The 23,441-nt window shown below is 36.6% G+C and overlaps 1 protein-coding gene across 1 annotated transcript in view; it reads right to left on the reverse strand.

The window, feature by feature from the left end:
* The window catches only part of ARAP2 (ArfGAP with RhoGAP domain, ankyrin repeat and PH domain 2), a 333,696-nt gene that overhangs the window by 259,291 nt on the left and 50,964 nt on the right, over window positions 1–23,441 (reverse strand). Inside the window, 4 exon segments of the mRNA XM_007955550.2 lie at window positions 15,855–16,208; window positions 17,905–17,996; window positions 18,749–18,825; window positions 20,106–20,164. Coding sequence (XP_007953741.2) covers window positions 15,855–16,208; window positions 17,905–17,996; window positions 18,749–18,825; window positions 20,106–20,164 — 582 coding nt within the window.

Genomic DNA, 23,441 nt, shown 5'->3' on the forward strand with positions numbered 1-23,441 from the left:
GTGGTCAATGACATGAGACAAAGTATATGTGAACTGCTGTATCGAGAGTGAATTTGCTCTGTAAATCTTCACCCAAATCTAAATAAAAAAAAAAGCCAAAAAAAAAAAAAAAAAGTAAGTTATGCCATTCCCTTAAACTTTATCAAGTTTAATTAGATTAATAAATGTTTAAAAAAGAGACAAAGTACAAAACATAATATCACCCTAATCAATGCCCCTAGTATAACAGGATGTAAATCAGATCCAAAATAATCAATCATTATTATACAGAGAACAAATTTCAAAGCCTCAGTCAAAAAAGCAGTTATTTGTACTTGGTAATAAAATTCAAATACTTGGTAATAAAAATTGAAACCACTTATATAGTGCTTTGTCCCAGGCACTGTTCTAAGCCCTGTACAAATATTAACTCTTTTAATCCTCAAAGCAAGCATGGACGACAGAAATATTATTATCTCCATTACACAAATAAAGACAAAGAGGCACTGGGAAGGTAAGCAACTTGCCCATTATCCAACTAGTAAAGGGCATACCTGTGATTCAAATCCAGGCAGTCTGACCCCAAAATCCCTGCTCTTAATCACTATGCAAAACCGATCCTAGTACATTTCCTAATAATACATCCAGGACCTCTCTTCAGGTTGCAATAACATTTGATGTCTACATATTGTATATGTGAGTTCTGTTTTGCAAAGTGCTTCAGAATCACCTTAGGAAAAAAAGAAAGTACACATGAAATGTATTTGCCTGGTTTATCTTATTTTGTTTTTATGATTCTGAAGGGAAACGTTTCTTTAAGAAGCCTTTTTTTAGAATAATTTATAAGGCTTGTGCAGTGCTACTGAATGGATTACGATAAAGTCTTCCCTTGAGCTCTAGTGGCATAGTGCCTAAAGCATTTGACTGCTAACCAGAAGGTCGGCAGTTCAAACCCACCAGCCACTCCTCAGAAGGAAGACTGGGCAATCTACTTCCTTAGAGATACTGCCTCAGAAACCCAAGGAGGGGTTGACTGACTCCAGGGCTGTTGTTGTTGTTGTTGTTATTTGCCGTCAAGTCGGCCCCGACTCATAGCGACCCCTCCTTGAGTTTCTGAGGCAGTATCACTATGGAAGTAGGATTGCCCAACCTTCCTTCTGAGGAGTGGCTGGTGGGACTCCAGGGCAGTGAGTTTTATTTGAGTTGAGCTCTTGCAGGGCAGGTGGGATAAAGTTTCAACTGCTTTCATAAACACAGCTCCCCACCTGGTGTCAGTTTTTGTTGTCTCAAAAATGTGTACCTTAAAAATCCTTTTCAAAAACACTATATACACACACAATTAAATCTCTATCTATGAAGTGCTCATGCAGATGCACTCCTGTTTAATTTCATTCCTAAGTGCCAACAGAGTTTTTTAAAAGACTATTATCTTTTAGCTTTAAGAAATAAAAAAAAAAAAAAATTCCCTAGATCTACCAAACATGCCAGCCAATGATATTATTCATTTAAGATGACACAGGCTAACAAACTGTCATCTTTAAAAATCATACAACTGAATGAACCTCAACAGTTCTCAGTGTTACATGTCTTATTAAGCATGATATCAAATCACTGCAAACATTCTTCTCAGTTATCCTTAACAATCGCTAAGAAAAAAAGACATCAGCCACATGCTGCTCCAGTTTCCTCTTCATTTTTTGTGTAATCCAAAAGATTTCTATGCATATTTCATTCTATTCTTGCCTCTAACTAGACTAATTTTTTTAGAACAACTACAATCTCTTACAGTATGGATTTTTGTTAATCTCATTACTTTTTTTTTTTTCATCTACCCCATTACTCATTTTACCTACTTACTCATTTGAAAATGAGGCATTAAACTGATGTTCTATCAGTAACGCAAGGAGCTCTGGTAGTACAGGGGTAAATGCATTTGGCTGCTAGCCAAAAAAGGTCAGTGGTTTGAACCCACCAGCACAAGGCAGTCTGCTTCTGTAAAAGATTTACCCATCTTGGAACACCAGTGGGGATTGCTATGAGTCAGAATCAACTCGTTGGCAGTGAGTTTGGTTTTTTGGTTTTTATATTAGTAATGGAGCATTTTACCTAGATAGATGAAGGGGAGCTCTGGTAGCATAGTGGCTAAGACACTTGCCTGCTAACCAGACGGCTGGCGGTTCAAACCCACCAGCCACTCCTCGGAAGGAAGGTTGGGCAATCCTACTTCCATAGTGATACTGCCTTGAAAACCCAAGAAGGGGTCGCTATGAGTCGGTTTGACTCGACGGCACATAACAACAACAACAGATGTAGGAAATTATTGAAATATTTTTATAAAATTCCAGTAATTTTTTTAACCAAACGTACATACTGTTTTGCTCACTTTAGAGCAAAATAAAGTGATAATTTCTGGACCAAATGAGTTGGAGCCAAAAACAAAATAGTTTCTCATATGCCCCAGCTTCCATCTCTGTTACACCTAACCTATTTAAGGAAGAATGAAAAAATTTATTTAGCATAAAATTCTAGATACTAATAGGACTTTTGGAAGTTAATGATAAATCCTGAATTTTAATGCGTGACTATCAAAATACTCTAAGTTTAGTGCTTACGTAATGTGGTATGTGAAGAAGCTATATTCAATGATCCATACCTCTATGTTTTATGGAAACATCCTCTGTAAAACGGCCAACATGAAGCAAGCTTCTAACAAGGATGATGGATTAAAGGTCCGCATTTACTTCCACTACCCCCAAAGAAACCTCACTAAAAAGACTGCAAATGATTAAAGAATAAATAAAATAAATATCTAGAAACCAATACTGACAAAAAAAAAAAAAAACAGGTAAGTAAACAACAGTAACAACACAGAGAAATCTGTAAAACAGAACAAGGAATAGGAACTGACTTAGCAACATCAAGTATCTGATTGCTAAGCAAGAAACAGATCAACTTGAGAGTAAAAATAATTTACCCCATAAAAATCCATGTAGTCCCAGGGAACAGAGGCACCAATAACTCTGGAAGTGACTGTGAAGGTGAGGGGGGCTGCTAAGAATAGGAAAATTTGTTTAAAGGCAACTTAAGACGTGAACCTGTACCCTAACCACCATTCCATCCCAATACCCCTCCCTCATTTCACATTGCTGGAAATCTACCCCTCCCTGGTTCAGCAGAGATGGTAAAGATTTATTCTCTGGAAAGATTAAAATAGGGAGTCTCTGGTCCAGAAAATAACAGGCATGGTTGAAGGCAGGGTGGAGTATTAAAAAACTATAATTCAATAAACGTCTGCATTATAAATACGGATACCTACGGTCTACTTTCCTTACTAGGTTCCCAAAAACTGACTACCAGGCTTGTCCCCTCCATAAGGAGATCCATTTAAAAGATATGAGCATGAGGATTACTCAAGAAAAAAGGTCTAAAAATATCACAAGAGGCAGGAAGCCTGCAGTGTTTCCAATCAACATTTCAGTCCCTCAGTCTAAAACAACCTGCTCGAGATTAACAAAGCATTTGAGGAAAGCATCTCTAAGGTGAATGAGGGGCAGGGAACATCCCTGCCAAAAACAAAAAAAGGAAAGAAAGAGAGGAAGAAAGGGAGGGAAGCGGGGAGGGGGGAGAGAGAGAGAAACTGACTTTAAAGGGAAAAGAAAGTCTCAAAAAACATTAATATCCTCAGATAGAAAAGATAATATGTTGCATCCAAGAGATGCTAACAGTATGCAACAATAATAAGTACATGTTTGGGATATTAAAAATAGGATATCAGAAAGCAATGGGGGTTAAGAAACGAAGAAACTTCTCAGACAGCAGAGATAGAAAATAGAAAGGCTTGATTTTTATCAGACTTTCAATCCAAGTCTATCACCAAATTATCAGGAATTCTAGAAATAAAACAGAGAAGATATAACACAAGAAAACTTCCCAGAACTGAAAAGCGGTTATTTACAAAGATTCAAGAATCAGATCTCTTGAAACTAACTCTAGAATATCTTTAGATCTAGAAAACAACAGATGGCTGATCCAAGAGTATTATTTCCAATGGAGATTTCTGAACTATGACAAATTATCACAAAGCACATTATTATATGTGCTTTGGGTGGAAAAAAAAAAAATCAAACATGGAAAGTCTCAAAATAGTAATATACCATCTACCTCTACTCAAGACATTTCAAGAGGCTATATTTTACACAAAGGGAGAAAACATTAAATAATAAAAGACAATGAGAAGAGATTAAGAAAAGATAAAAGCACTGAGAGGGGCACAGAGAATACCAAGGATGACTGTGAGGAAGATCCCTGGATGCTGGTTGTGCAACAGGACTGGGGTGCAACCATCCGAAACTAAACAACTATTCTTCGGAGGCACTAGAATGATAAATACATGTATTTCTGATTCGTTCAGAGATTTACACCTCTAAGGAAGAATTTCTGAATGAATTGATAAATATACACAGAACTAAGCAAACAAATGGGAGCTCTGGTAGCATAGTGGCTAAGACACTTGCCTGCTAACCAGATGGCTGGCGGTTCAAACCCACCAGCCACTCCTCGGAAGAAAGGTTGGGCAATCCTACTTCCGTAGTGATACTGCCTCAGAAGCCCAAGGAGGGGTCGCTATGAGTCAGGTTTGACTTGACGGCACATAACAACAACAACAACAAGCAAACAAAAAAAAAAAAATCAGCAATTATTAATTGCAATGAAAACTAAAAGTTGCATATGAAAGAACACTCAGTCATTACGTACTCCACTGCTCAACTATGAATAGCATCTACATAGTCATGAAAGTATAAAACTGAGTATGTTGCAGATAGGTGCTGTCAAGACAGCTCCATAGCGACCCTACATACAACAGAATGTAACACTGTCTGGTCACACACCATCCTGACAATTTCTGCCTGAGCCCATGATTGCAGTCACTGTATCAATTCATCTCATTGAGGGGCTTCCCCTTTTTCGTTGCCTTCTCCACTTTACCAATCATGATATCCTTTCTCCAGGGAATGGTCCCTTCTGACATGACCAAAGTAGGCAAGATGAAGTCTGGCCATTCTCACTTCCAAGGAGCATTCTGGCTGCACTTCCTTCAGGACACATATATTTGTTGTTCTAGCAATTCATGGCACTTTCAGTATTCTTCATCAACACCACAACTCAAAAGTATCAACTCTTCTTCGGTCTTCCTTATTCATTGTCCAGCTTTCATATGCATATGAGACAACTGAAAATACCATGTCTTGGGTTGGGTGCATCTCAGCCTTCAAAGAGACATCTTGTTTTTCAGCACTTTAAAGAGGTCTTTTATAGAAGATTTGCCCAATGCAATACCAAACCAAACTCAGTGCCGTCAAGTCGATTCGACTCATAGTGACCCCTCCTCAGGTTTCCAAGGTGGTATCTCTACGCTAGTAGATTGCCCAACCTTTCTTCTGAGGAGGTGGGTTTGAACTGGTAGCCTTCTGATTAGCAGTCATATGACTTAGGCACTACGCCACCAGAGCTCCTGCCCAGTGCAATATGTCATTTGATTTCTTAACTGCTGCTTTCATTGGTATTAATTATGGAGTGAAGTTACATGAAATCTTTGACAACTTCAATCTTTCCTTCATTTATCATGATGCTGCTTATTGGTCCAGTTGTGAGGATTTTCATGTTCTTTATGATGAGATGTAATCCATATTGCAGACTGTGGTTTTTAATCTTCATCAGTAAATGCTTCAAATCATATTTACTTTCAGAAAGCAAAGTTGTGTCACCTGCATATCATAGGTTGTCAAGGAGTCTTCCTCTAGTCTTGATGCCACACTCTTCTTCATATAATCCAGCTTCTCAGATAATTTGTCCAGCATTGAGCAAATTGAGCTAGTATGGTGATAGGATACAACCCCGACATACACCACTCCTAATTTTAAACCAAGCAGTATTTCCCTGTTCATTCGAACAACTGCCTCCTAGTCTATGTACCAGTTCATCATGAGCACAATTAAGTGTTCTGGAAATCCCATTCTTCTCAGTGTTATCCAAGATTTTTATGCTCCACACAGCCGAATGCTCTTGCATAGTCAATAAAGCACAAGTAACCATCATTCAGGTATTCTTTGTCTCACCCAAGATCCATCTGACATCAGCAATGATATACCTCATTCCACTTCCTCCTCTGAATACACCTTGCATTTCTGGAAGTTCCCTGTCAATATACTGCTACAAGTGTTTTTGAATTATCTTCAGCAAGATTTTAATTGTATGCAATATTAATTATACTGTTTGATAATTTTCATATTCTGTGGGATCACTTCCTTTGGAATGGGTACAAATATGGACCTCTTCCAGTCAGCTGGCCAGGTAGCTGTCTTCCAAATTCCGGGGCATTGATGAGTAAGTGCCTCAAGCGCAACATCTGTTTGTTGAAACATTTCAGTGGATATTCTATCATTTCCTGGAGGCTTATTTTTCCTATTCTCTCAGTGCAGCTTTGACTTTGTCCTTCAGTACCATTGGTTCTTGATCATATGCCACCTCCAGAAATAGACAAACACCAACCAATTCTTTTTTGTACAGTGACTGTGTATTCCTTCCATCTTCTTTTGATGTTTCCTGCATCATTCAATGTTTTCTCCATAGAATCTTTCAATAGTGCAGCTCAAGGCTTGATTTATTCTTCAGTTCTTTGAGCTTGAGAAATGCCATGTGTGTTCTTCCCTTTTGTTTTCTATCTCCAGATTTCTGCACATTTCATTATAACTGACTTTGTCTTCTTGACCTGCTCTTTGAAATCTTCTGTTCAACTCTGTTATCTAGTCAATTCTTTCATTTGGTTTAACTACTCTCCACTCAAGAGCAAGATTCAGAGTCTCTTCTGACATCCATTTAGGTCTTTTCTTCCTTCCCTGTCTTTTTAATGACCTTTCCTTTTTCATGTATGTTCCTGATGTCATTTCACAATTTGTCTGGTGTCGGTCACTGGTGTTCAGTGTGTCAAATATTTTCTTTAGATGGTCTCTAAATTCAAGAGGAATATAATCAAGGCATATTTTGGCTCTCATGGACTTCTTTTAACTGTCTGCAGTTTCAACCTGAACTTGTATATGAGCAGTTGGTCTGTTCCACAGTCAGCTCCTGGCCTTGTTTTGGCTGAAGATACTGAGCTTCTCCATCACCTCTTTCGACAGATGTAGTTTATCTAGTTCCTATGTGCTCCATCTGGCCAGGTCCACACGTATAGCTGTCATTTATGTTGTTGAAAAAAGGCATTTGCAATGAAGAAGTCGGTCTTGCAAAATCTATCATGTAATCTCTGGCATCATGTCTATCACTAAGACGGTATTTTCCAACTACCAATGATTCTTCTTTGTTTACAACTTTTGCATTCCAATCACCAGTAATAATCAATGTATCTTCATTGCATGTCTGGTCAATTACAAACCACAAAAGTTGATAAAAATCTTCAATTTCTTCATTTTGGCTTTTAGTTGGTATGTAAATTTGAAGTAATAGTTGTGGTATTCCTTGTAGGTGTATGGATATTAACCTATCACTGACACCATTGTACTTCAGAATACATCTTGAAACATTCTTTGTAACATGAATGACATGCTATTCCTCTTCAATTTGTCATCCCCAGCATAGCAGATCATATGATTGTCTGGATGGCCCAAACCAGTCCATTTCAGCTCACTAATACGTAGGACACAGAGCTTTGTGTCCCATTTCAGTTCTGACAACTTCCAATCTTCCCAGATTCATACTCTGTCCATTCCATGTTATGACTATTAGCAGGTGTTTGCAATTGTTTCTTCCCATTTTGAGTCATGCCACATCAACAAATGGATGTCCTGAAAGCCTTACTCCATCCACGTCATTAAGGTAGACTCTACTTTGAGGAGGCAGCTCTTCCCCAGTTGTATTTTGAGAGCCTTTGACCTGAGGGGCTCATCTTCTGGCAATACGTCAGACAAAGTTTAAGGGATATTCATAAAGTTTTCCAGTAATATATCAGACAGTGTTTCACTGCTACTAGTCAAATCTTTGAGAAGTGGATGACCCCTCCCTCTTCCCAGTCTCATTCTGGAAGCTCTGCTGAAACCTGTCCACCATGCGTGACCCTGCTGGTGTTTGAAATACCAGTGGCATAGCCTCTAGCCTCATAGCAACATGCAAGCCACCATAGTACAAAAAACTGACAGATAAGTGGTCGAAAATGGAATTTGGATATAACCTAAATACTTTACTTACATATAACTAGAACTGTATTGGAAGGATGACAGATAGGAACTGTGTCTATGGTATCTATGACAGGCAGTAGTAAAAATGAATAAACATTATCTTCCATGGTGGTACCTCAATAATTAATTCCTAATACTGAAAAATCAAAAAGAACTGATATAAATATATCAGTAAGACATAAAAGATAAATACCAAAAGAAATTACTGAGAGAATTGAAGGTGGCTACCTCTTTTGAAGAAGTTATATGGCAAGAAAAATTGCTATTTTCTTTTAATAAGCCATGCAGAACTGCTTGATACTTTAAACTATGTGTTTCCGTAACAACCAACAAAATTCTTAATTGTAACTTTTCAATGCAAACATATAATTTATTTAACTTATATTTGTGAAGGGAAAAAGTGACTAGAACTCATTTTCAACAACATCATCGAAAGTCACCTGCAATAAAATAAAGTTTGTTTGAAGAAAAAAGAAATTCAGATTTATTGAACACCAATTAAGTGTCAGGCCCCAGATTTCCTACTTTTTCAAATCAGGCCATTGTCTCATCTTTTCACTTTTATGTGGGCAATGGAAGCTCTGAGAAAATGAGTCAAACAAAAGAAAAATGGGATGACTTCAGTCTGTCCCATTATAACATGTTTGTTCCTTTCTCTTCAGCTATATTCATCCAAAGAAATTAGCCATTTATTTTAATTGAAAACTAGAGCAGAACATTTTTTCTCAAACTGTAAGTAATACATTAAACTTTGTTTCTTACAATCTATATTCAAGTGATAAGTAATTTGAGAAATGATCAAATAATCTATCAGTATAAAAAGTGCTTTTCATCAGGGATTTAAGATTTGGCATTAAGTTTAACAAGGTGACTGATAAACAATATCCCGGTCAGACAGAGAGTTATCCACTTCCCACCACATTAGACTTTGACTGAAAGGCCAGCCACAGGATCTCAGAATCCTAAGATCTGATCCATTCAAGCCTGTGTAATCCAGGAGAGCAAAGCAGCCTTGGAAGCTCTGGATACTGGATGGGCCATCAGTCACTGACTAAACCATGAACAGTATAACCTCTGATCTCCCACTAAGTCATGTGCTACAAACTTCTGGGTGGTATGTGACTCACAGCAGTGTCTAGGATTTTACTTTTTCTTGGGGTTCAACCACTGGTTTTTCCATTTGCTATGATTATCTGTTGAATCTGAACACGGAACTCACTGCCAGTTTCTTCCTTCTGGTTCTAGAGTCCAAATTCAATAAAATAATCCCTATTTCCATTTTGGTCTCAATCCACTATCTATCTTTTCAGGCATCTGGGTACCACTGACCTCAGGGTCTTTTCACTCCCTATAGCCAGAAAAGAATTCCATCAAAAAATGCCAGTTAAAATCCTATCCATTTCCCAGAAGCTAATTGCTACCCTGTTCCATGAAGAAATGTTCTCTAAACCATCTGTATATTCATGATGATGTATTCTCTGCACTACTTTCTCTACCAGTTAATATATTTTATCTTTAGGTTTCATTTCTTTTTGGACATATTTCTTTTGGGATGTATTTCTTTTCTGCTATAAACAGAACCTACAAGAAAAGTTATCCATCAATATTTAAGTATGTTACTGTTGTTAGGTGCGGTCAAGTTCTCTCTGACCCATAGAGACCCTATGTACAGCAGAATGAAACACTGCCTGGTCCTGTGCCAGCTCCACAATCCCTGCTATACTTGAGCCCATTGCCACAGCCACTGTGTCAATTCATCTCATTGAGGGCCTTCCCCTTTTTTCATTGACCCTCCCATTTACCAAGCATGATATCCTTCTCCAAGGAATGGTTCCTTCTGACAACATGACCAAATTAGGTCAGATGAAGTCTGGCCATTCTCACTTCCAAGGAGCATTCCAGCTCCACTTCTTCTAAGACAGATTTGTTAATTCCTTTCGCAGTCCATGATACTTTCATCATTCTTCGCCTGCACTACTACTCAAAAGCGTTGACTCTTTTTTGGTCTTCCTTATTCATTGTCTATCTCTCACATGCATATGAGGCGACTAAAAATACCATGGCTTGTGTCAGGCACACCTTAATCCTCAAGGAGACATCTTTGCTCTTCAGCACTTGAAAGAGGTCTTTTGAAGCCAATTTGCCCACTGATATCCTCATTATCTATGCTGCTTCCATGGGTGTTGATTGAAGAAACAAGTAATACAAATTCTTTAACTTCAATCTTTTCTCCGTTTATTGTGATGCTGCTTATTGGTCCAGTTGTGAGGATTTCTGTTTTCTTTATATTGAGGTGTAATCCATACTGCAGACTATTCTTCAATCTTCATTAGTAAGAGCTTCACGTCATCCTCACTTTCAGCAAGCAAAGTTGTGTCATCAGCGTATCGCAGGTTGTTAATGATTCTTCCTTCAATCCTGATGCTATGTTCTCTTCATACAGTTCAGCTTCTCAGACTATCTGTTCAGCATACAGATTGAATAAGTATGGTGAAAACCCTGATGCACCCCCTTCTTGATTTTAAACTATGCAGTATCCCCTTGTTCTGTTCGAATGGGAGCCTCCTGTTCTATGTATAGGTTCCTACTAAAGTATACTATAACTATGGGGAAATTTGATGTGGTGGCATGAGCCTAAGATGTCAGAAGCTAAACATGAGGGATAAATTCAGTACTGTGAATATACAGTACTAAGTATATTCGAAGCATACTGTATATTCAAATTGCTGAGTTAATCCCTCATGTTTAGCGTCTGCCATCCTAGGCTCATGCTGCCACATCAAATTTCCCCATGGTTAAAAAAAAAGGCAGTCAGTCCACCCAAAAAAAAAGCAAAAATGAAATTCTAAAATATCTTGTCCAGTAAAATAATATATACATCACAGATTTTATGAGTATGCTCTGTGTTTATGCAAAACACAGATTTCTACACACAAACATCTTTAGAAAACATTAAGCTAAAAAAAAAAAAGTCAAACGGATTTTCATTTCACAGATATTTTTGGAGATCTCAGTATGTGCATCACTTGGTAGAAAGGCAGGAGGCAGTGTTTCCTGGACAAATTCAGCCATGTTCTCTTTTCCTTATAGCAACTCACAGATTCTCTGGTCCGAGTTATGAATTTGGGGTGTGTGGGAATAAATTATATCCAGTCTACTAAATTTTCATCTATACAGATTTGCTGAAAATCTTTAGCTTCTGAGCTACAGCTGAAAAAAATTTATCATCAAAAACCAGACTTTTTAAAAACAAGCACTGTTTTTCTTTCCATTTGCTTTCACATTTGAATTACTGGTGAAAACCCATATTCAGCATTTTCTCAAGTTTCTTTCATTCCATTTTTTTAAACTGACCATGTCACGCTGTTGTTCTTAAGTGCCGCTGTGCAGGCTATGACTCATAGCAACCCCATACACAACAGAATAAAACACTGTCCAGCTCTGCGCCATCCCCACAATCCTTGCTGTGTTTGAGCCCATTGTTGCAGCTACTGTATCAATCCATCTCATTGAGGGTCTTCCCCTTTTTCACAGACCTTCTACTTTACCAAGCATGTTATCTTTCTCCAGGGAATGGTCCCTTCTGACAACATGACCAAAACAGATGAGACAAAGTCTGCCCATTCTCACTTCTGAGTAGCATTCTGGCTGCAATTCTTCCAGGGCAGATTTGTCAGTTCTTCTGACAGACCATGGTATTTACAGTATTCTTCACCAGTACCAGGATTCAGAGGCATCAACTCTTCTTTGATTTCCCTTATTCATAGCCACTCCTCGGAAGAAAGGTTGGGCAATCTACTTCCATAGTGATACTGCCTCGGAAACCCAAGGAGTGGTCGCTATGAGTCAGGTCCGACTCGACAGAAGTGAGTTTGGTTTTTTGTTTTGGTTTTATTCATTGTCTTGCTTTCACATGCATATAAGACTATTGAAAATACCATTGCTTAGGTTAGGCACCTTAGTCTTCAAAGGGACATCTTTGCTCCTTAGCACCTCAGATAGGTCTTCTGCAGATTCTCCCAATCCAATACGTTATTTGATTTCTTCACTGCTGTTTCCACCAGTGTTGACTGTGGATCCCAGTAAAATGATATCTCCAACAACTTCAATCTTTTCTCTGCTAATCATATTTTTGCTGCTCCAGTTGTGAGGATTTTTTATGTTGAGTTATAATCCATAATGAAGGCTGTAGTAGTCTTTGATCTTCATCAGGAAGTACCTCAAGTCATCTTCACATTCAGCAAGCAAGGTTGTGTCATCTGCATATTGCAGGTTGTTAATCAGTCTTCCTCCAATCCTGATGCTGCATTCTTCTTCATATAGTCCAGCTTCTAGAATTATTTGTTCAGCATACAGATTAAACAAATGTGGAGAAAGGATACGACCATCTCATCCTACAGGATCATTTCATATGACATTACAGTTAAATTTTTAAATATTTAAATACTTTTTTCATACTTTAAGCTTAACTGGAAATGTTTCAGTATTTCTTTCATTACATAACATGCAATTATTTTCTTACTAAATATTGGGCAGTTTTCACATACTGTGCATTGGTTCAAAACTGTTATTTCCATTTCAAAAGCAAATATACACTCAACCATATGAAATATACAGATTATGAATTTTTTTTTTTTTTTTACTGTTACTCGTGATGGAGGATAGTTTCAAACACTACTTGAAAAATGGTAACTGAGCGTGGCTCTTTGTTATAAACTGTGTTTTTTATATATCATGTTTAATTTAAAAAAGAATTAAAAATTATTAAAAAAAAGAGATTTCACTTCTCTATTAGGCACACCAGCAGCATCAATGGCACCTATAGACTTTCAACCACTAATACAGTGTTCAGAGTTTAGTAATTTTTCTTATGTAGTCCCTGTAAGTAAATACACTAGCTGTTTTAGAATATTTAAAAGAAATAAATAATGCTGGGTTTCTTACTTATACCCTCAACAACAAATATGAAGAGCAGCTACCATGTCCTGGATGATATCCTAAGTAGTAAGGTTACCTCAGTAAACAAAATCGTGGACCACATATGAAATAAATAAATCATCTAACACAGAAAAAATAATTAAAATAATGACTGCAGACAGGAAAGGTATAATATTAAAGTTGGTGATCAGTGCCCAATGGCAAAGGTAACATTACAGTAAAAATTTCAGGAAGGTGAGGGGAGTATGAGGTCCAAAGTATGCTGCTCACTGGGGGGAAGAGAATTCCATGAGAAAAATCAAGAGTAAAGGTGCTGAGAAAGGAGCTCTGGTGGCCCAGTGCCTAATGCATTTGACTGCTAACCAGGAGGTTAACAGTTCAAACCCACCAGCCACTCCATGGAAGGAAGGTGGGGTAATCTACTTATGTAGAGATTTACCACCTTGGAAACCCAATGGGGGTCATTATGAGTTGGAATCAACTCATTGGCAGTGGTTTTGGTTTTTTTTGGTAAGGTCCAGAGAAGGACAATTGCTATTTAATACTTCCATATTTAATAGATAGTGATCCTTACTGTGTGATGTAATTTTTAATTTGGGACCCAGGAGAGATGGAGTAGGCTAAGTGAGATACAATTTCAATGAACCATCTAATCTAGTTTATCCTTCCATGGCCCATAGGCAAAATCTGATTTACCATCTGTATTTATTATAAAGTTTTATTGGAACAAAGCCTCACTCATTGGTTTACATATTGCCTATATATGGCTCTGTTCATGCTAAGCCTGCTTAGTTGATTAGTTACCACAAAGATCGTATGGCCTGTAAAGCTTAAAATAAAATCTGACCCTTTTCAGAAAACGTTTGCTGACCTGACTCTATGGAATTCAGAATGCCACCTGAGTCTGTGCTACTTGCACCAAAGGAACCTGTGACCATGTGAGTTTCACAAAGCCTAACAACCTCTGCAAAAGCAATGTGAAGGCATCACTTAGTCTAATTAATGAACGTCTTAAACACCCTAACAATAGCCTACTGTGGTCTAATTAGGGAAAGGGAAAATTCAAATTCTACTTCTTAACTAATAAATACATGCATCTTAGCCAGTTAATTTTTATTTTCTTTCAATGCACAGCAACATAATCACATAAAAGGGTTTTAAATATTCTGGTGATATAACAAGCTCCTTTGTTTACTTTCCCATCTCCATTTATCCTGGTGTCCAGGAGAAAACGTTTTAAAGCAGAACACCCAATTATTTCCCCTGAAATGAAAAAATACAAATCTAGAAAACTTGTAACATCTGACCTTGGGCAGGTTCAGAATAGAAAGGATAGAAAATCAGGAGTTCTGATAAAGAGAGAGGGCAAATATTGGCAAATGTGTCCAAGGAGGCCTATAATGGTGAAGTCTGTCAGTGTGCCTGAAGCATAAACATATCTACTCTGTAAAGAATAAGACACCACTGGAGATCACACAGGAAACCACAGCTCCTCAGGGCTCCATACCCAGAGTTGACTAAATGTGCTGGTGATATTTTGAAAGAGCACTTGGCTCTCCCTAAACACTTACATTTTATAGAAACGAAAGATTGGGAATATTCAAACTCACTGTTTAATTTCAATAGTGTGTGTATCTGAATGCTGACTCATAACTTTGGTATCTGAATATTGATTTCTTGAAAATACTGATAGCTGAAAAATCACTGTACACAGCAGACTAAGAAATACTCATTTTCGGTTTATTCAAAAAAGGATGCAATCATATAAATTATTAATCATATAATTAGTAACCATATATGTTTTGAGTTTGTTTTTGTTTTTTGCTTTCTTAAGAAATTTAATTCCTGCTCTTATTATTCATCTGAGGCTGCTTCTGATCATTTTATTGCTAATAAAATTGATTTTAGATCAAACCAAGACACTGTAGAAATGGTGAACACTTTTAGGGGTATAGGAGAAAAAGCCAGCACATTGTAGAGGCACACCAAGTTAACTACTTAAACACGAGAAGTTTAATCACAAAATTACCTAAATAATTCATGGGGAATATTTCAAGTAAATATTTCAAAAACACCTATATTTTAGGATGCCAGAAAACAATTCTAATTACATATAATCCCTTCCCAAACATTTTTCAGTATTAGAAAATACTTAAGGGGCAGAGTTATTTTGTAAAGATCAGAAATAATGTTTTAAAAGTATAATATTTGAGGGGTCCTGATTTCTGTGCAACATGCTAAGGCAAAACAATTTATCAATAACAATGAAGACTGAACTCTAACAATGACGTACTTTCCCCTAAGTACAATAAGCCTTGTATACCCAAACAGAACACTGTTATGATATGACCAAAAGCCAAATAGCATGGGTCGAGTAATATTAATTCAGTCTGTGTTGTTTTTCTTCATTACAAATTCAGACACAGAATAGTGCAAAATTAGAAACAAACGTTAAAGACCTAGATGTAAAATCGAAACTTTCACCTTTCATTTGCTAATCAGAATCTTAATCCAGCCTTCCACATAGCATATTACACTTTACACTTTATGTCTAAAGACACAAAGGCATTTGCAAAAGTATATTAAAAGTCCCTAATCATTGTATCTCTCTATGTGTGGGTGGGATGTAGATCAACTGATTCAATGGCAACTTGTGAGTGTGTGAATTTTCAAAAAATGTTATTTATGAAATTAAAAAATACATACCCTTGAGGAGAGAGTTTGTCCAGCCACCCAGATTTAACCTTCCTTACAGATGATCCATAAAAACAAGCATAAGGAGATATTGCATTCGAGGAAATGGTTGACGAAGCAGCATTTCCACTTATTGAGCTAAATGGGTAACTGTGCCTAGTAAGAGGGTCCAAATTCAACACTTTTTGAGCCCTAGATTTAGATGCCTTTGAACTTTTTCTTCTTAAGCTGTGAAAACACTCTTCTACTGTTGAGTATTCCGATTCAGAAGCAGAGTCTATTAGAACATGATTTTTGTCCTCTCGAGGTATCCAAATATCTTCCACTTTATCTTCACTGGTTTTCTCCACCCTGTTATCGTAGATGCTAAATGGAATGAAGAGGTGTTAGTATCTCAGCGCACTAAATGCCACTTAAGCAGTCATTTGTTTTTAGTTATAAATGAAGATCACAAAAATAAAGACTAAGAAAATCTTAAGAGTTCGATGAGCCCTAATGGCAAATTTTAAAACCTTCCAGATAATTAAATGGAAATCATCATTATCCTAGGACATATTTGAACACTATTAGCAAGTTTTTCCCTGTGTACAATTTAAATCTGGTCCCTTTTATTATGGGAGATTGGATGCAGATTGGTAAGAATGGAGACTGACCATATTCTTTACATTATAATTTAAACACCTTCAACAGCAACATTAGTGGTCAGCCCGACACACTCTCTGGACCATCAAGAACCACTAACATATCTATCCTGAGATCTTATTTCCAATTTAGGGGTCCCTGGGCGGTAACAGTTTACGCACTCAGCTACTAATCAAAAGGTTGGAGGTTCAAGTATATCCAGAGGGCATCCTGGAGACAGACTTAGCCTTGCTTCCTACAAATCAGTCACTGAAATTCCTATTGAGGACAGTCTTTCTGTGACACACACAGGGTCACCACGAGTAGGAACTGACTCAATGGCAACTTGTTTGTGGGTATGTGTTTTTCAATTAATTACAATTTGTGTCCCTCAAACTTTCCTAACAAACTCTGCAAACCCCATGCTCTACCAAAATACAAGAAAACAGAGAATATGTCTAACTGCTAAGAGCTTCAGTATTTTGCTATACTAATGAGGGAAAAAAAAACTACACCTCACTGCTAGCAGAACACAAGGCAGGCTCAGTGTACAATATATAATACTATAAAATATTTACTGGAACATACTCATTAGAGCTAAGTATATTCCTATAGATTTAAGGAATGACAGATTTTCCCAGTTGTTTATGTACAATAAAACCCATTACAATGAAGTTTTTACTAATCAATGAAATAGATATACATAGAGGTAAAATTACATACTCCTGGATATAGTGTTCTAAAAAGCATTTCTTGCTCAAAAATAGATTTAGCAGCCTTCTACCAGTTTATATTATAATAGATTCAAGTCAAATACTTGCTAAATGTGTGAAATTATTTAGTTTCCACTTACGGAAACCTACTTAACAAGGCTATCCTTAATTGTTAGCCTAGGAAAATGAAGGATATATAGAAAATAAAACAAACATCAGGTAATGATCCAGTATTCCAATTCCCAATAAAGCTGGGGGGAGGAGAATTACAACAAACATAAAATTTAAACTGGTGACTATAAGTTTAGTTTAATTTCATGTGTGATCCAAATAAATAAATAATTTTCAAGCTTCTTGTCCATGCTGACCCTCCATTAAAAAGGACACATTACACTGCACTTTACAAGGTGATATATTAAATTGTCCCTTTCTCCTATTTATTAACATATCTATCATCTCTAAGGTACAGTCAAGGTCACCACATATTTGCCACTTTGTGGGGGGAGGTTTCAATCAAAGACAGACTAAAACAATCTGCTATGGAATATCACTCTAGACCCCATGTCCTGACCCCTTGCATTCAATCATCACAATGGGTGCACACAGAAACAAAACACCTGATCATACCAAAGTAATTATCATTATTTCTTAGAATTATAATACGAGGAAAAACATTTTAGAGTATTTTATTTGAAAAAATTAATCATGATCAATCCATGACAACATACCTTGATTTGACCAAAAGAGAGTTCTTTTCAGTAGTTGCTTCCCCTTTAAGTGTTTCCTCATGGGTCCAAAATTCATTCCTTATTGATTTCTTCTATAAAAATAAATAAATGCATTTATTGGTTCTGTTGCTGTTTTTTATTTTAATTATGAAACAATATTCTATGAAGGTCCACAACATTTGTGATTACTTTTAATAACCAAATGTTGCTTAGATCAATTTTCAGTAAAATCAATATAATCAAGGAGACTACACTTAAACAGTAGTCTTTCATTGCCTTTTTTTTTCACTATTTTATTTAAAACATTAATAAATCATAATTTCAACTAATAAAAAAAGATGCTAACAATAATAGAAGTCATTTTACTTTCCTGCTTTCCTTTTATTTTCCAACATCTCTTTTATCAAACCAAGAAATAAAACAGTGAAATGGTACAATTAATGGAGAGGAAAGACTGAGTTACAAATCAAATAATTAAGACATATGAAGAGCTGGAAGTCAGAACACTTCATAAGTTTGTATTTGAGCATACAAAGAAATAAAATCCAGATTTTTGTTTTGTTTTTTATGTTTTAATTGTATTTTATGTTGTTATTGAAGTAACATTATTCTGTGGTAAATTTAAAAATCCCACAATTCTGTATTTCTTGAAATTGAACTGCAAATGTGTTTTTATGACATATAAAGTTATAGAACTATTTTATTAAACAGATTTTACTGATTGGAAATTTCATTCCTCAATATAAGGCATTCTTCACACAGTACACAGGAAAATGAAGGTACATACATAAACAGAAGAGCAAAAAACTGGATATGGAGAAAAGTTTAAATGTATGGGACTAACCTTGTTATTTTCTAGTGTCTGGAAGAGAAAAGTCTCTCCATAAGGGAAAATGGAAGATGAATTCTCCTCATTTGACTCTTTTGGGGGAATTATAGGATGAAAATGGAAAGAGGTGAATAATGTGAAATACTGATTAAAAAAAAAAAAAAAAAAAAAGTGTTCATTTCATAGCAATACCATACCACATCGTAAACTTAATTCTTTGAGAATATAAAATAGAACTTATAATTCTTACCCATAAATCAACTCTTACCATCTTTTTGATATAGCACTCACTGTATATACCAATCAGTACCATTTCTTAAATTGCCATGTGTCATATATATCCCACATTAATATAGCCAAACATATTTTCCACATACAGTGGAAACTGGTGGTACCATTTTAATGTAAATTTCTAAATAAGAGAACAGTATACATGGCATTTGACTGCTAACCAGAAGGCTGGCAGTTCAAACCAACCAGCCACTCCTTGGAAGGAAAGTTGGGCAATCTACTTCCGTAGTGATACCGTCTCGGAAACCCAAGGAGGGGTCACCACGAATAGAGTCCAAGTCAATGGCACATAACAACAACAACAACATACATGGCACAGAATTCATAATTCACCTTAATTCTTTTACAGTTTTCAGTAAGTGATTACAAAAAGTCAACTAACATAACAACTATGTTATAAAGTGTAAGAGGTTATACTGTTCAAAATTCTAGAATCTACTTATATAATTCTTCTAACACCATGGCTGTTAGCACACCATTAAATGAATTATTTCAAGAGAATTTCTACCATTCTTGAATGGCACTGAGTCACAAAAAATAAAAATATAAAACCCTCAACACCTGCATTTTCTGCCACTGTAAAAATCTATTAGCAGTTCAGTAACCAAGTATTTGCCATGTTTTTGTTGACATGAATGTTCCTGAACACGTACCAGCAAAATTTTCAAAAGGAAAGAAAGGCTTCTGTCAATGACCAATTTACCTGAGTAATAATGCTAAGCTTTTCCTGTTGCCATGGTAAAATTACCTTCTATATATCTTTGTCCTGTAGCTCAGACTTCCAGAATCCATTTTAACTTAGCTAAATACCTTTGACTGTAGCTAAGGATAAATGAAGCCTGTGTAAAAAAAGTCTTTTCACATAAGCATGTGCAAATTTCCAAGGAAGCTGAGGGCATGATACTGACTTTTATTCACACACCTTTAAAAGTGTCTGAAGTGGTAAGAAGACAGGCAGACAGCTATTCCCATTACTTGCTATTCCGCAGGTGGGCTGCCTCCTCAATCACAATTGTAACAGATTTAATGCTATCAAATGAGTGCTAACTAAATTACACAGACTTTAAATGCACAGACTCACTTTGCTGGGTCACATAGTTTCCAGCTGAGGTAGTAACATTTCTTCTCTCTAGGAAGTAGCTGAAAACAAAGAGAAAGATAGTTATAAGTTATTGAGTAAAGAATTAATAAGGAGAGACATACATTTTCAGGAATAGAAAAACCAATATTCAAAAATAATTCTGATTTGAAATTCCACAACTGTGTTTTTCTTTATACTCTTCACAAAAGACATTTCACCACATAAGTATTTTCTTCTTACCTCTATAAATCCCAAAAGTAAATAAATTATTGTGTGCACAGACACCAGTTCTAACCAATGAAAATAAAGAGATTAAAACAAAATTTAAAATGAAATGAATAAATACAATTGGCTGCTTAAAATGTATATGTATATACATATGTATGCATGTGTGTACATGTCTACATATATACATAAACACATACACATGTATACAAATATCTAAGTATATATGTGTATATAGGAGCTCTGGTAGCTTAGTGCCTAAAGCACTTGACTGCTAACAAGAAGGCAGGCGGGTTCAAACCCACCAGCCACTCCTCGGAAGGAAGATGAGGCAATCTACTTCCGTAGTGACACTGTCTCAGAAACCCAAGGAGGGGTCGCTATGAGTTGGGTCTGACTCGACACCACGTAACAACAACAACAACAACAATACATGTATATGTACATATGCCATCCTTACAATCTTGCTATGTTCACCATATGCTGAAGCCCACTGTTGCAGCCACCGTGTCAATTAAGCTCATTAAGGATCTTCTTTTTCACTGACCCTCTACTTCACCAAGCAGGATATCCTTCTGCAGAGACTAGCCCCTTCTGACAACATGTCCAAAGTACATGAGACAAAACCTTGCCATCCTCACTTCTAAGGAATGTTCTGGTTGTATTTCTTCCAAGACAGATTTTTTCATTCTTCCGGCAGTCCATGGTACATTCAATATTCTTCACCAACATCATAATTCAAATGTATCAATTCTTTTTTGGTCTTCCTTATTCATTATCCAGCTTTTGCATGCATATGAGACAAGTGAAAATACTATGACTTGGGTTAGGAGTACCTTAGCCCTCAAAGTGACATTTTTGCTTTTTTAACACTTTAAAGATGTCTTTTGCAGAAAATATGCCCAATGCAATACATCATTTGATTCCTTGACAGCTGCTTCCATATGCTCTGATGATATATTCAAGTAAAATGAAATCCTTGACAACTTTAATATTTTTCCATTTATCATGAGTAATTGATGGTCTGTTCCACAGTCCACCCTTAGCCTAGTTCCACCTGATATCAAGCTTCTCCAATGAATATTTTCACAGATATAGTCAATTTGATTCCTGTGTGTTCCATCTGGTAAGATACACATGTACTGTCACTGTTTGTGTGCTGCAAAAAAAGGTATTTGGAATGAATAAGTTATTGGTCCTGCAAAATTCTATCATGGTGTCTCCAGCATCACTTCTATCACAAGGACATATTTTTCAGCTGCCAATTCTACTTCATTTCCAACTTTTGCATTCTAATCACCAGTAATTATCAGTGTATCTTGATTGTATATTTGATCAATTTCAGACCACAGAAGTTGTTAATCTTAAATTTCTTCATTGTTGGCATTGGTGGTTGGTATGTAAATTTGAATAGTAGTAGTATTAACTAGTATCCCTTGTAAATGTATGAATATTATCCTATCACTGACAGCACTGTACTTCAGGATAGAGCTTGAAATGTTCTTTTTGATAATGAATGTGACACAATTCCTCTTCAACGTGTTATGCCTGGCATAGTAGACCATATGCTTGTCTGATTCAAAATGGCCAATATCAGTCCATTTCAGCTTATTAATGCCTATGATATCAATCTTTGTATACCATTGCTTTTTGATGACTTCTACTCTTCTAGAGTCACACTTTGTAAAGCCCAAATTCCAACTAATAATGATGTCTTCAGCTGTTTCTTCTCATTCTGAGGCATGCCATGAGTAAATGAAGGTCTCAAAAGCTTTACTCCATTCATATTATTAAGGTCAACTCTACTTTGAGGAGGCATCTCTTCCCCATTCATATTTTAAGTGTCTTCCAACATGTTGGGCTCATCCTCTGGCACTATATTAGACAATGTTCCTCTGCTAGTTAAAGTTTTCCAGTAATGTATCAGACAGTGTTTCACTGCTATTCATAAGGTTTTACTGGCCAATTTCTTTAGCACTAGATCACGAGGTCCTTCTTCCTAGTGTTAGACTGAGAGTCTCTGCTGAACTCTGTCTCCCATGGGTGCCTTTTCTGGTATGGTATTTGAAATACTAGCTCCCAGCATCACAGCAACAAGTAAGGCAACAGAGTACGACACACTGAGAGACAAGTGGTGGATGTGTGTGTGTGTGTGTGTGTATGTACATACACAAATGTATATATACACCAGAATCCCAGGAAGGGTAGGGTAAGGAAATTTTTACTCTGTTCTTACACCTAAGAAGCTCTGGTGGTGTAATGGTTAAGGCATTTGGCTGCTAACTGAAATGGTGTGCAGTTCAATCCCATCTGGCTCCACAGAAGAAACATGAGGCAGTCAACTTCCATAAAGATGTATAGGCTTGGAAACCCAGTGGGGTTCTCTATGAGTCGAAATTAATTGGATGGCACTGAATTTATTTTTTGGTTTTCTTATATCTACCTCCTGGTTCCCCACATGGACAACAATCTCTAGATTGGTAATGAATATGTATTACCTCAGCTTAAAAAACAAACAGAAGAGCTAGAAAACATAAACACACCTATATATATATATATTTTTTAATCTGGGGCCATCTACTTCCTTAGTGATATGGCCTCAGAAACCCAAGGAGGGGTTGCTATGAGTCAGACCTGACTCAACAGCAGTGAGTTTGATTTTGATTTATCTATGTATATATTTAAAAATATGAATTCACACTGATACTTCTCAACAGTATAGTGTACAGGGTACATTTTAGTCCATCTTCTTTCCTAACCTGTAACTATTTCTCCAAAAGTGAGAAGCCTGATATTGATCACCTACAATATACAGTTGACCCCTGAACAACACAGGGATTAGGGGCATCGCCCTCCAGTGCAGTAAAAAATTTACATATAATTTTTCATTCTCAAAAATTTAACTACTGGGAGTTCCGGCAAGATGGTGGACTAGGCAGAAGGATTGCACAGATCCTCTTCAACAAAGAAAAGGGAAACCAATTAGCACAGACACAGAAGATAATCTCGGACCCCTGAGCCTTGAAGGGAAAGATACAGAATTGGACTAAATCCCAATTAGCAGAAGAATTTGCGTGAAAATACCAAAAAAAGGAGACATACGGAGCTGCG

The sequence above is a fragment of the Orycteropus afer genome, unplaced genomic scaffold, assembly GCF_000298275.1.
Source record: "Orycteropus afer afer isolate SDZICR_OR568_19922 unplaced genomic scaffold, OryAfe1.0 scaffold00509, whole genome shotgun sequence".
NCBI classification, from domain to species: Eukaryota; Metazoa; Chordata; class Mammalia; order Tubulidentata; family Orycteropodidae; genus Orycteropus; species Orycteropus afer.